Source organism: Phasianus colchicus, chromosome 3, assembly GCF_987193195.1.
Source record: "Phasianus colchicus chromosome 3, bPhaCol1.hap1.1, whole genome shotgun sequence".
Taxonomy (NCBI): Eukaryota; Metazoa; Chordata; class Aves; order Galliformes; family Phasianidae; genus Phasianus; species Phasianus colchicus.
Window position 1 is genome coordinate 87,354,129 of NC_143438.1, and position 12,764 is coordinate 87,366,892.

Consider the following 12,764-nt stretch of genomic DNA (forward strand, 5'->3'; position numbering starts at 1 on the left):
TAAAACTCTAGAAACTTTATGCTGGTGTTGGTAGGTTTCATGTGGGCTTAGAGGCTGGCCAATAGAGAACCTCTAATCTCAGTAACTATCTCTCAGCAGCATCAACCTTTGGCATGGTGTGAGGCCAAGCTAAGTAAGAGCCACAGGCAAAGGATTTTGCTATCACAGTTAGGTTGAGAGTCTAGTTATCATTTCATGGCTGTAAGATCTTCTGCTAAGGAACAGCCTATTCTGTGAGTGTCTGTGGGGACAGCTGGAGAGGACCAATCAGGCAATTACTGAGTTATTGAAGGGCTGGGATCAGGTGGACATAAGACCTACAGATACCTACAGGAGATTGAGAAGTGAGCTTTACCTACAGGTCAGAGTGGGAGACTCAAATGCAGCTTCTTGCACGTTAGGAAGCCATTTAGGGGGATTTAGGACTCAGAATGCTAACCTTGCTGAAGAATGTGGGAACCTTCAATTCAAAACCTTGAAGTTTTGCTGTTTTCAACTTTACACTGGGAGTGAGGAACGATTTGCAGACATCATGACTATGGTAGTTTTCTTCATGGGAGAAGGAAACTGTGTCATGAGAAGATGGAATGCTTCTATCTTGTACTGTTATGGGTCAGAGGAGGTCCTAGGAGCTAATGATGAAGGACGGACAGAGAAAAACACCTTTGACTTAATAACAGTAAAAAATTTATTTTGATTCATATCATACTGAAAAATTAAATAAATAAAATGTCAAAGAATGATTGAGACTCCCCACCATCACAGCAAACAAAACAAAACAACAACAAAAAAATGATTATCATAATCAATTATGCAGTCAGAAAAAGTAGGAAGAAAATGTGTTCATGAGAGGAAAAAAAGTGCTCAAGACATTTGGCTTTGGTTAAGAACACAACACACACTCAAGGAGTGCTTCAGAGAATTTTCAGGGGTGGTAAACACAATTCAAGAGTTTGATGTCTTGACATGTTGATTTAGCAACTTGTTGTTTTTTTAAACAAAATAAAACTAGAAAATTTATAGCAGGAAGACAGACAGTCTTCCACTGACAGTGGGAATGAATTCTTCCTCCAGCATCATTTGTTGGTACCTCTTTATTCCGAAGGCATTTGAATGATGAGTAGTCAGTCACATAAAGGACTCTGTAGAAAGTTCCTCTGGAATAGAAATGCAATGGTGTGGACTATCCTTCATCCTACAGTTTGTAAGGTCCACCCTCTGCTTTCCTCCTGCTCTGAAAAATGGACCTCAGTGGTACACAGTTACTATCTGCTGTTGGCAAGAAAAATGTAAATTGCAGCTTGTCACATGAAGACTTTAAATCTACCCAGAACAGTATGAGCCAAGAGCTTTGTATGTGCTGTCAGAAGCAGAATATTCAGGGAAAAGTTGGAAATTTAATTTGAATAGCAACAGGAAACTTCTTAAAATAATACAGGCTAGAAGATAGCTGATTTTTTTAATATCATTTTTCTTGACTGCAAGCTGCCACTTGTAACAAAAAATCAATGGGAAATGGTACCAAGCCACAACTCTCTTCCACATCTTTCTGAAAATGACTGGAATAGCAATGAAATGTTCCCGTTACTGACATCTGAGTGAAGAAAACAATGAGAAAATAAATTGCAATATTTCAAACTAATGATTTTTAAAAATCACCAAAATCCAGTCAGAGGGTGAAGATACTGTTGGAGTCTTCCATAGAAATTTTTTCCTCTTAAAGTTTCTTTGCTTGACTAATATTAGTGTGACATCTTTCCAAAAGCATATGAATTAACAATTTAAATAGTGGGAATTATTAAAATAAACAAACAAGATTCAGGTAGAAACATTCAGCACGTTGAATTTGCTCCACCTGTGACATGCAGGTGAGTAGCTGTGATGACCAACATGCTAAGAGAGGACTTCTTGACATAAGGATCACGACCAGGTCTCATAATGAAGATTTGAAAATCCAGCCCTTTCCATATTGCTGAACTGAAGAGTTATATGCGTACATCAAAGACAATTTAGTTCCTCATTTGGCACCCATGGCTCTTTTCATGTTTTAAGTCCAGTAATAGCCATGTGGGCAAAGAAGTTTATCTTGGTGAAACACGTATATTCCATCTGACTGTATCATTATGCCATGAACTGCTGCCTCAGAGGGGAGCACGCTATTAAAAGCTGGCCAGGGGAGGCAAATCTTGGACTGAAGCACATCACTGATTGCAGAGCGAGGCTCACTGAGGCTCACTGAGCTCACACCAAAATGCCTATCCATTAGGATGTGCTGTCACAATTGGTGCATGAAAGACAGGTCATTTAGATACAATTTCTGAATTACCTCAAATCCCAACCACTGTAATCCATTAGAAATGAAAGATGCCATTTTTTTTTCCAGGCTTGATCTAAAGTCCTTTGAAGTCTGTGGCAAGAACTCCATTGGTTTCAGCTGAGCTGAAAATTGGTCAACAATCCGTAAGTTCTATTTTCATTATTTCAAGAGTTCTCCACTCTTGAGTACCTGAACTTCATTCTTGGACTCTTTGAATCCAGACAAATTCTGCAGATGTAAAATCACCACTGTCACTTCCCTCCTCTCCTTGCCTAGAAGCTCTGCCAGTAATGCAATCATTCTTCCAGCAATGCACATAAAGTCTGGCTTACACTGTAGGATCAGTTTGTGTAGATCGTGTCTTCATAGATGCTGCAAGGGATTCATCATTACTGTGTCACTATCTTATACTCCAACCCATGCTATTTCTTCCATTTCAAATGTAGACGTTGTAAAGAGATACCACTTTCTAAATTTGTAAAAAAATAAGAGGAAAAGATTCCTTGGAACATTTGGATATTTTCCCATAAAAAAGGTAAAAGCTACCTTTAAAAATTAGCCTTGTTTGTGTATGCTTAAGTACAATATAGGAGCTATTATTCTTAGTTTCAACTACAAAAGTATACCACTTGGAGGCTACACTTTGGTTAATTTTCCTCCCCTTTAATAAAAAAAAGAAAAAAAAAATACCATTTGTCACCATTAAAAAAAATCACATCTGTTGCACAACTATAAAAGGCACATGTAAACGACTGAACGAGAAAACAGTCCACTTTCCAACCTTAAACTGATTGAATAAAAATAAGCATTCTGGAGTAATTTTCACAAAAAAAAAAAAAAATTAAAGTTATATATAACTAAACATGACAATTAAACAGGCTAAAAAGGCCTTTGTTTTTTTTCTTTTTTTCTTTTTTTTTTTTTTTCTGGAGTTTTCAGTATTCTTTTTTTTTTTTTTCTTAATATGGCTGTATAGGAAGCAATAATAAATAAGTAATAATCACAGGTGACTTGATCTGTATTTTCTAGATGTCATCAATGCAAAATGTGGCTATGGTAGAAACAGTTACTACTCCAGGCAACTTCATCATGTTTTTGCTTTATAGTGCATGAAACAAGAAGTAATAGAGGAAACAGAAGAGAAAATTCAAAAAGAAGATTAACAGCAGAACTGAATTCATTTCTTTGAGGTAATCCTTACTATGATGTTCAGAGCTACTTTAGTAGGTGTCAAATCCTAGAAGACATTTTCCATGTTCTTCAAGGATTTCTTGCCTTACTCAAGGAAAGAATGGACATACAAACAGCAGTTCCTGTGCCCAAGTTTCCCCAAATTGCAACAGGTAGATCTTTCACCAGTAATTCAGGAATCAATCCATAGAGCCTAAGGAGTGAGTCAGGATGTCATTTATTCCTACAACTGATTGGTAGTTCCCAGCTATCTACAGATAGCAAATCAAGTGCAGCATTGAAGCTGGTCCTCAGCCAAGCTCCCTGTGGTGAGCACTGCAGCAGTGTGACACTCTGAATCCACTCCAGGTTCACACCTTCAAACCTGGCTGGCATCCAGATCATCTTCACTGAGCTTTGTGCTGCTGCATGTTGGAAACTGCAGCCCCTACTTGTCCCTGTGGCTAGGGTCATCTGCCCTTGAAAAATTTTATTTTTTCAATGGAGGCAAGAGTCAAAGTTACATTGAACTCAAAATCCCCATCATGGACACCTGTCTGTCGGAAAGCCCCAGCTGAAGCGTTGTTTTCCCAGTAGTGATGCCAGTGTCCTTTGCTGTCTGCTCCAAAACCATACACATTCACCTAGGAAATAAGAAAACTAGTTGTTATGGCATGGAAGGCAATTGGTCATCTGAAATATTGAAAGCTTTCTCTTGGTTATCAGTACATCTATAGACATCCTCACCTGAGGACCTCTTTGTTATACCAAGCTATTCTACTGGCTGAGATGGTGCCACCACAGGATAATGGTCCATGGCCTAATCAGTGCACATTACACCCTAAGCTGTGCTGAGAACTACCATACCCAGACAGAAAAGGACATTTGAAGACACGACTTCTTGTTTAGTGATATGGAAAACACATTCTTGTTCCCTAAGCATGATGTTTGATCTCAGGAGGTCAGAAACCTAGGTTGGAAAGTCTCCTCTGTATCAGATTAAAGCCACAAAGAGTAGAAAAATCTTCTGTTTGTTTGTCTTCAAAATAATGACTTCTGCCAAGCCTTGCAGTCACTTCTGATTCAGAGTCAGATGGGCTTTATGCTTTCTGTTTGTGTACAGGAGTACTCCTGTACTCCTATGCCTCTCCTCTCCCAGCTGCTCACTCATCAATGGCTATGCCTGTCGCCTCTGGTGGTAAGTTCAAACGTCATGGTTGACTTTAATGTAAACTAGCTATGGTGATATGGCTGGATTCAAATGAGTCATGGCCCATAAAACAAGCACTCTAACCTGGACTCACTGAAATATGAGTGTCTTTACATTATTTCTGATAATGTCAATGCTTTGCTCATTGCCTGCCTGACAGAAACCAATGTCCAGCCAACCTGCCCATCCTATCTGCCTTGCCATGGTACAGTTTCTGCCAGTGTCATTAGGAGTATTACTGTCAGCATACTGTCAACACCCCTCCAAGCAATAAAGACTAAGGAAACAAAAGCTCTCTTTAATCAGCAGAGCTGTGTCCAGGCCAGGGATTTTGCCAGCACTGTGTTTTTTTTCCCCTCATGCTACCAAGCTCATGCTTGCAACACCTCACATTACCCAGTCAAGGAAATTTCCTCAGACTCATTGAACAGAGGCATTTACTGTTTAAATTCACAAGCCTGGGAACAGAAAAGAATTTGAAAATAAGTCATTTTGCATTCTCCAAACTGATTTATGTAGGAGTTGGTAAATAAAATTATTCCAGTGGGATTATGTTTAAGATTCAGATATCTAAATGGGTGTCCTTGAGCACATGGATTTTAAACCCTATCAGTCTTAGACATAAGGAAGAACTTTTTCTCTGAGAGTTGCCAGGCATTGAAATGGCCTGCCCAGGGAGGTAGTGGAGCTGCCGTCCTTGGGAGTGTTCAAGAGGTGTCTGGATGAGGAGCTATGAGATATGGTTTAGTAGCTTGTGGTAGCAATGGTAATGGTAGACGGTTGGACTAGATGAACTTGTAGATCCTTTCCAACTTTGTGATTCTATGATTCTACTATTAAAAGAAACAGTGATTGTCACTTGAGCGTATCTGAATGTTACTGAGGACTTCGAATCTGTCTGAAGAAGCAAAAGGCACAGAAGGTGGCAAATAAAGGCCAGGGCATGATTTTGGCATCTCAGTGTGGTACATCTTATTTAAAACCCATATATCCACGTGTAGCCAGACTTTACCTCATCGCATACATGGAGTGCAAATATCACAGAAAGAAGGCCTGTGGAAGGGTATCTCCCATGATTCTGAAGCCAGTTTTCATAGACGTATTTGATAAAAGATGGATTGTAAATCAGGATCTAGGCAAAATTGGAGAGATGGATTCATTACTAAAACACCTTGGGAAAAAAAAAAAACACAAAACAAACTGTAGCATTTCATCCCTAAGTGACACCGGGTTGGAAAGTACCACAGAAAGGAATAATAAGTATTCTTTAATGGCAAGCGAAAGGAAAACAAAGTCCCACAGTTAAACATATTCCATATTTTCTATGTGCAATTACACATATCTATTCCTTTGTCCGACTCAGTACCCTACTTGATCACACTAACATAAAGCCCAAGTAATTCCTCCTGAAACCAATGGGTATGAGTCTGTGCAAGAAAAAGAAAATTAGGCATTCAACTCTCCCTGCAGCATCCTGCCGTAGTGCAGGAGAGCTCTGGAGAGTCTGAGACCTTTGCAAAGAAAATGTAAGATTACATGCTGTATTTGGGGGCTGTATGAGCAACTATGTCTTCTGCAATGTATGGCAGCCATGTCTTGGTGTCTATATTTATAGGTCAAAGCAAATCTGAGGGTTAGGTATAAACTATCAGGAAGCCTATCAGGGAGCATCAGCTGCATTTCTCCTGTTTACCAAACATATTATTTTTCTATGTTCTTCTGTTTTTTTTTTCGTTTTTTTTTTCTCTAGCAAGGCATATATCAGACTTTGTTATTTCCTGGGGAAATTATGGGATCATCTAATGGAAACAGTAATTTAGAACAGGCAAGATAGAACAGTGATTCCAAGTACTGGTGGGAGCCCTTTTTTTCAACCTTCTTGTACTGAATCAGTAAAAGAGAGGCTTTTCCCTCCATGCTGCGTTTGGAATTAGAGTGACAGTGTTTCACTGCTATCTGGTTAGCTGCAGGGCTTTTTCTTTTACAAAGTCAGGGGTTAATTGCTGATATTTTATCTGTGTGTAATTGCTTCTCGAATGGTGCTTAGGATCACATAGTGTGTAAGGAAATACATACTTCTTGTCTCTCTTGTTTGGGAAGCTGCTGAATATCCCCATCCAAGGGCTAGGCTGGTGCTACACAGTTGTGACACCACTTTAACAACCTGCCACAGTCTAACTCACAAGGGTTTTGCAGAAGGTAATGTGTCCATCACCACAGGTAGAAGTGAGCTGAGTAATTATTTAATACCCCACATAGGTCCACTGTTGAAGTAGAGTGATACAAACTGATAGTGGTTAAAGGTCTCATCTGAAATCCTTGGCAAAACCTAATCTGGTAAATGAAGGATGGACTCTAATTTGTGCTTGTAATCCTCCGTGACTGACAACATACTGTGCCAGTCCTTGAGAGACTAAGAGCTCTAAGCTTCTCTGAAAATCAGCTTCTTCAAAAGTTGCTGGAACAAGACTTCCATGTTGTTGGAAAGTCTGTGGAAGATGAAACATCTTTAACCTCCCTCTACACAGCCTGCCTTGCTTATGTCCTCAGATCACGCAGCTACAACAAAAGACTATGCATGGTGACTAAAGGTCCAGCATGGGAATGGCCATCTTGCTCCATTGGAAATCCTGCCCCCAGCAATAGGGTCTGTTAAATCACAGCGTTCTTGGGAAAAAAAGTCAGTCTGATGACTATTATTTAGTGCATAATCTATACCATGAACAGCACAAGGGAACTAAAACTTTTGCTTATCTAAGTCTTGTAAAAAGAGTGTATTTTGGTCACTGCTTTCATGGATGTTAAAGACTTTCTTGGATTCTTGCAGTCTCCCAAAGAGGCAAATGATCTACAGATGGCCCAGCAGAACAAATTAACAGACAAGCACTGCTCACCTTTTCTTTTTTGACTTTGATTTTCCGTGGAACAGGAACATATGTGCTGGTAAAAGAAAAAAAAAACAAAACAAAAACAAGAGCAACAACAACCAAGATTAGTGAAAACCAGCACATTATAAAGTCATGTATTTCTAAAAAGAGAACAAATGTACTTCACATAAAGTAATACATTCAAATAATTTGAAAGTAACAAATTCAGAAAGTGGTTGGAAAATGAGGCTGCAATTAAGTAATAGAGCATGAAAAAAAAATAATCTGAGCTTTTACTGAAGCAAGGCTTATAGAAAGGCATTACTTTTTTTTAATTTTCAAAGCAATTATCGACACTGGAACATCGAGGATGTAGTGAAGCATATACTACACAGTCACTACGACACAGAGATCATGACTTCTAATTCTTGGACTGTTACTTCCACAGCATTTGCACGCTGGTAACAGGCCTTCACTTAATTTCATGGCAGAGAAACCTTTCCCCACCAGAGGGAGACCTTTCCCCTCCTAATACTTGTAGCTGCCGCATTATTTTCGGAGGTGGTGGTAGCAGAGCTCATTTCTGCAGTAATGTGCAACTCGGGCATCCCAATACACAGCCCCTCACCACCAGGCTATTCCCTGCCTCCCAGGCGGATGCAGACGGCTGCCAGCAGTTCCCCAGTGTAAACCTTTCAGATCACACCTTATGACTGGCTTGAAATCACGAGTCATGTCTTGAAACAAAAAAGTCTTTTCTGCTCCGTGTCCCATGAACAGCACATGCTGAGATTGCACAGATCATCACGAGTGCTGAAAAAAAATCTCCCTAAGGTTGTGTCAAGTGAGAAAATCTGGCTTCTAATTGGAGCGCATCTCGAAACACGCCCTGTATACTTATTGCACAGAGGCTGTGAGCCTTCCATTAGCATCATCTAAACATTTACGTGTGATTTTTGGTAATCCAGTGGTGAAAATGGCAATGTTCTCATTTCCTTAACTACTTTTGGGCACCGTGACCTGAAACGTCTACTTTGGGCTCTATGTAATAGGAGAGGGGACAGTTGGGTTGCAAGTGTGACACAATAAACATGCACAGAGTTTGTCAGCGCTAATGGAGAAAGGGACACCCATTCAGACTTCTAAGTCTGCAGTCAGCAAATCTGCCCCTGCACCTGTTTCCCATTTCTGACCCTGATCGTGAGAAGCAAGCTTGACAAACCTTTCTGTGGTTAAGAGGACAGAAAGGGCTTCCTTGTTGATAAAATCTCACTATTACATGAATAAACAGTCAGTCTTTTCCAGAAAAGTGACAGTGATGTAGAGGAAACAAGGAGACCATATTTCACAGGCACGTGGCCAGGTCCAGTTCAAGTGTTCAAGATAATATTGGCAGACAGCTCTAATCCACCCTCAAGACTCCTGTAGCTCTTGTAATGTGATAAGTTAGTCTTGCTTATTATGGGATATATTTTTTTTAGAAGCAATACCCAAGTCCTGATGCAGAATCTCATATAACTGCATAGAGTACTGGCACACTGCTCGAAGTCAATTGGAGACCCCAACTGTTAAACTTATATAAAATTTGGGCTGCTGAACAGCCAGAATGCTTGTGATCTTTTAGCAAATAGATCAGTCCTAGAGACCCACACTGTAATAGGACGTCCATCAATCAAGTGGTAGAAGTCTGAAAGAATCAATAAAGGCATCAATTATAGGAATATCTGCTGTTTGGCTTTTATTTTGGACAGTAAAAAAAAAGAACTATGAAATATAACAATAATATAATAATAGTAAATTAATAATATAATCTGGATGTTGGTGGCCCAGCCTGCCTGCCTGTGGTGATCTTTGGTGGTCCATTCCAATCCAAACCATTCTATGATTCTATGATAATGCTACTGGGAGGTGAACAAGCTAACTCACACATTTGAGTCTTAGGAGTTTATTATTTCGTTTGAATAGAACACAGAAAATAAAACACTGCATAAAAGTCCAACCAACAGTGATGCTTACCTTTTTTAAGTATGAGTGCTGTTAACCCAAACTCGGTCGACACTACACAAGCCTGCATGTGACACATAATGGCCACGCACATGCAGTAAGGAGTTAAACATGTCTCCTCTTTCAAAATATCAAATTTCAGATGGGTTTTATTCTTATTTGATCCTCCCTCTCTTCCACAATGTACTGTCAGCAGTTTCCTTATACACTATATCTGATATGATGATTAATACCTCCTCAGAGGTTTATACCATTAGTCTAAAATTCCATTTAATGTATTGTTATGATTTGTGTGCTTATGATTGTCTGGTTTTATTATCCAGCATGTGCCAACTAATTAATTATGCAATTGCCGTGCTATGAGTATATGGCAAAAATCTTAAAATGCTGTTATTTCTTCCGTGTGATAAATACATACTGATTTACACCAGCTGCTTACCAAGCCTATTAATACAATCTAATTATAAATATATATCCTGCAACTTACTAAGCAGAGATATTTTTCCCTTAATGTGCTGATTTCTAATTCCTGTTATTGACCAGTAGTTAACCAATTGTATGTTCCAGCCAGGCTACTGCTCACTCAACTTCTACGCTCACTGCAACCCACTCACTGTGACCTCTGAAAGGTAAATACTCCACAGAACGTAGGAATGGCTTTGCAGTTTGGGCACAGAGCAATGACAGTGATGGAAACACGGATGGGTGATGCTAGCAGCAACTGATGACGGGTCGATGGTTAGACTAGATGATCTTAGTGTTCTTTTACAACCTTAATGATTCAATGACTCTACAGACTGGCCCCTAGCAAGCTCCTCTTCCTAGCACAGACATGTATTTGACAAAGATGTAGCAAGGGGCTTCATTCAAAGTCCACTGAAAGCAGCTGGGAGCTTTCCATTGCTTCCTGATAGGATTTGGATCCAGGCTTAAGGCCAGAGATTTTCAATCTTTTTTAAATCAATATAACTTATGAAATAAAAGAATTAAGCCCTGCAAAAAAGGTCAGTGATATTTCTTAGCTGATTTTCTAAGTGGGTTGATTTATCTGATGTATGACTGTTTTTTTCAAAATGGATTTTTTTGAGACAACTTATGATTGGACATATTAAGTGCTGGTGACAAAAAAAAAAAGCTAAAAAGAAACGAAATCACATTTGTTACTAATTAAGAGAATCCTAATGAAAAGTGAAGAAAATCAAAAATGCATTTGTTAAGAGAAAAATATATAAAAACAGAATTAAAACTCTATTTATTGTCCCATCAAAAGTTTACATCCAGCAGATAACCTCATGTACAGTACAAATATCACATTATTTCATTCTCTGGATTAAGAAAAGCCATTTTATGAGAAGAGAAAATCTGCTAGCAAGCATCCAGAAAAAACATACAATTTGTTCACATTTCTAATTCTAGTGCTGCCAAAAATGCACTTCCATCTGAAAGCACTCATAAAGAGGAAAGAGAGAACAAATATCATTGTGGCACATTATTGCCAGGTAAAATGTTTTAATTTAAGGCTAAGTCACACAAGTGCTGCAAGAAACAATGCTGTCTCCTCTGCATGGTTGTCAGTCACCACGTGCTTTGCTATCCTGAGACACCTTCATACTGAAAGAGCAAAGATGTTGTGGCAAAGCTGAGCAGAAGTTCATAACTTTCAGCAGGGTTATCTGAGGCAAATTCAGGGAGCAAGGCATGAATGGGAAAAGGAGAAGGAAAAAGCTAGTCAAGGATGCACAGAGTAACTGTCTTCATCTACACCAAACCCAAATACTACCTCTTGTATCATCACTATTCCCCACTGAAAGTCTTAGGTCAGATTTAGAGAGATTTGCTTCTTCTTCACTTGGAACAATTACTTGTTTGTTCTCTCTGAAAATCCTTTCTGGGGGGATGTGAGACCCCACCTCTGCTCTCATGAAACTCCATCTGGAATGCTGCAGGAGCCCCCAGTACAAGAAGGACGTGGGCCTCTTGGAGCGGGTCCAGAGGTGGCTGTGAGGATGACTGGGGCTTACAGGAGATCTGGAGAGGGACATTCTACAAGGGCATGTAGTGACAGGACAAGGGTTTCAAACTGAATGAGGGCAGACATTAGGAGGAAATTCTTCATTATCCATGTAGTGAGGCACTGGCACAGGCTGCCCAGAGAAGCTGTGAATGCCTCACCCCCGGAGCTGCTGAAGGCCAGGTTGGATGGGGCCCTGGGCAGCCTCATGTGATGGGTGGCAATCCTGCCCTCGGCAGAGAGGTAGGAACTGGATGGGCTTTAAGATCCCTTCCAACCCAAACCATTCCTTGGTTCTGTGATCTCTGGTCAGACTAAGGCGCTGAATCCCAGGACAAAGGAGGACATCAACAGCTAGTGGGGAGCTGAACTGAGCAGTCAGGGCAGGATGAGCCATTTCCAGCTCTCCCTCTGCCCTAAGCCATGTGGTTCTGAGTCACACGAAGGAGGAAGAATTTGTTTTCTTGAGAATGCAGGCAGGATTGTTCTTCCTCTGCTGAAAAATCTAGGAAGAATCAAAACTGCTCAGGTAACAGCTGATAAGTACAGCCAAGTTTTCACTTTCCATCTCTCTTCCCTGCTGCAACGCTTCCTGAAGACCCCTTCAGATCTCAGCCATGCAATTAGCTACAGATCTGATCCCACCACATGTCTGACCTCCACTGTACATTTGAGATCTGATATAGATTTGTGCCAGAACACCTGGACTGGAGACAATTTCCCACCAGGAAATTAAAATAATACCAGACAGAAAGTTCAAATGGTGGCTTTGCTCTCTGAAGCTGGTAGAAGGGAAGGAGTGAGAGTAAGAGAAAGAGCGGAGGAAGCAAGAGAATGTGAAGGGGTTCTCCAGCCTGAGAGCGAGTCTCAGAGCAAAATAATGCTCTGACATGGATCCAGCTTTCCTACAGATGTGTATGGCTCTATTCAGAGAAATGTTGCAAGTGTTTTGTCTTCAGGACCTTCCTGGAAAGACTGGGGAGAAGTAGGTGTCTTCTGACCAGGTAAAATGCGTACAGCTTCTTATCAACATGCCCAAGGGAAGAAGTTCTGGATGGATGTCTAAGTACCATGGTCTGTGTCTGCTCTTGCTTCCTTACACAAGCATTCTGCACATTCTGCATTCCACGAGGACAAGCTGAGAGAGCTGGGGCTGTTCATCCTGGAGGAGAGAAGGCTCTGGGG

The 12,764-nt window shown here is 40.3% G+C and overlaps 1 protein-coding gene across 3 annotated transcripts in view; it reads right to left on the reverse strand.

The window, feature by feature from the left end:
- Positions 1–582: 582 nt before the first annotated feature.
- ST3GAL1 (ST3 beta-galactoside alpha-2,3-sialyltransferase 1) overlaps positions 583–12,764 on the reverse strand; it is a 71,590-nt gene continuing 59,408 nt past the window's right edge. For all 3 annotated transcript variants that reach the window (XM_031591249.2, XM_090138026.1, XM_031591250.2), the window contains exons 5-7: positions 7,592–7,637; positions 5,710–5,829; positions 583–4,131 (exon numbers count right to left, since the gene is read on the reverse strand). In XM_031591249.2, coding sequence (XP_031447109.2) covers positions 3,958–4,131; positions 5,710–5,829; positions 7,592–7,637 — 340 coding nt within the window. In that variant the 3' untranslated portion in view covers positions 583–3,957. The remainder of the gene's footprint in view (positions 4,132–5,709; positions 5,830–7,591; positions 7,638–12,764) is intronic.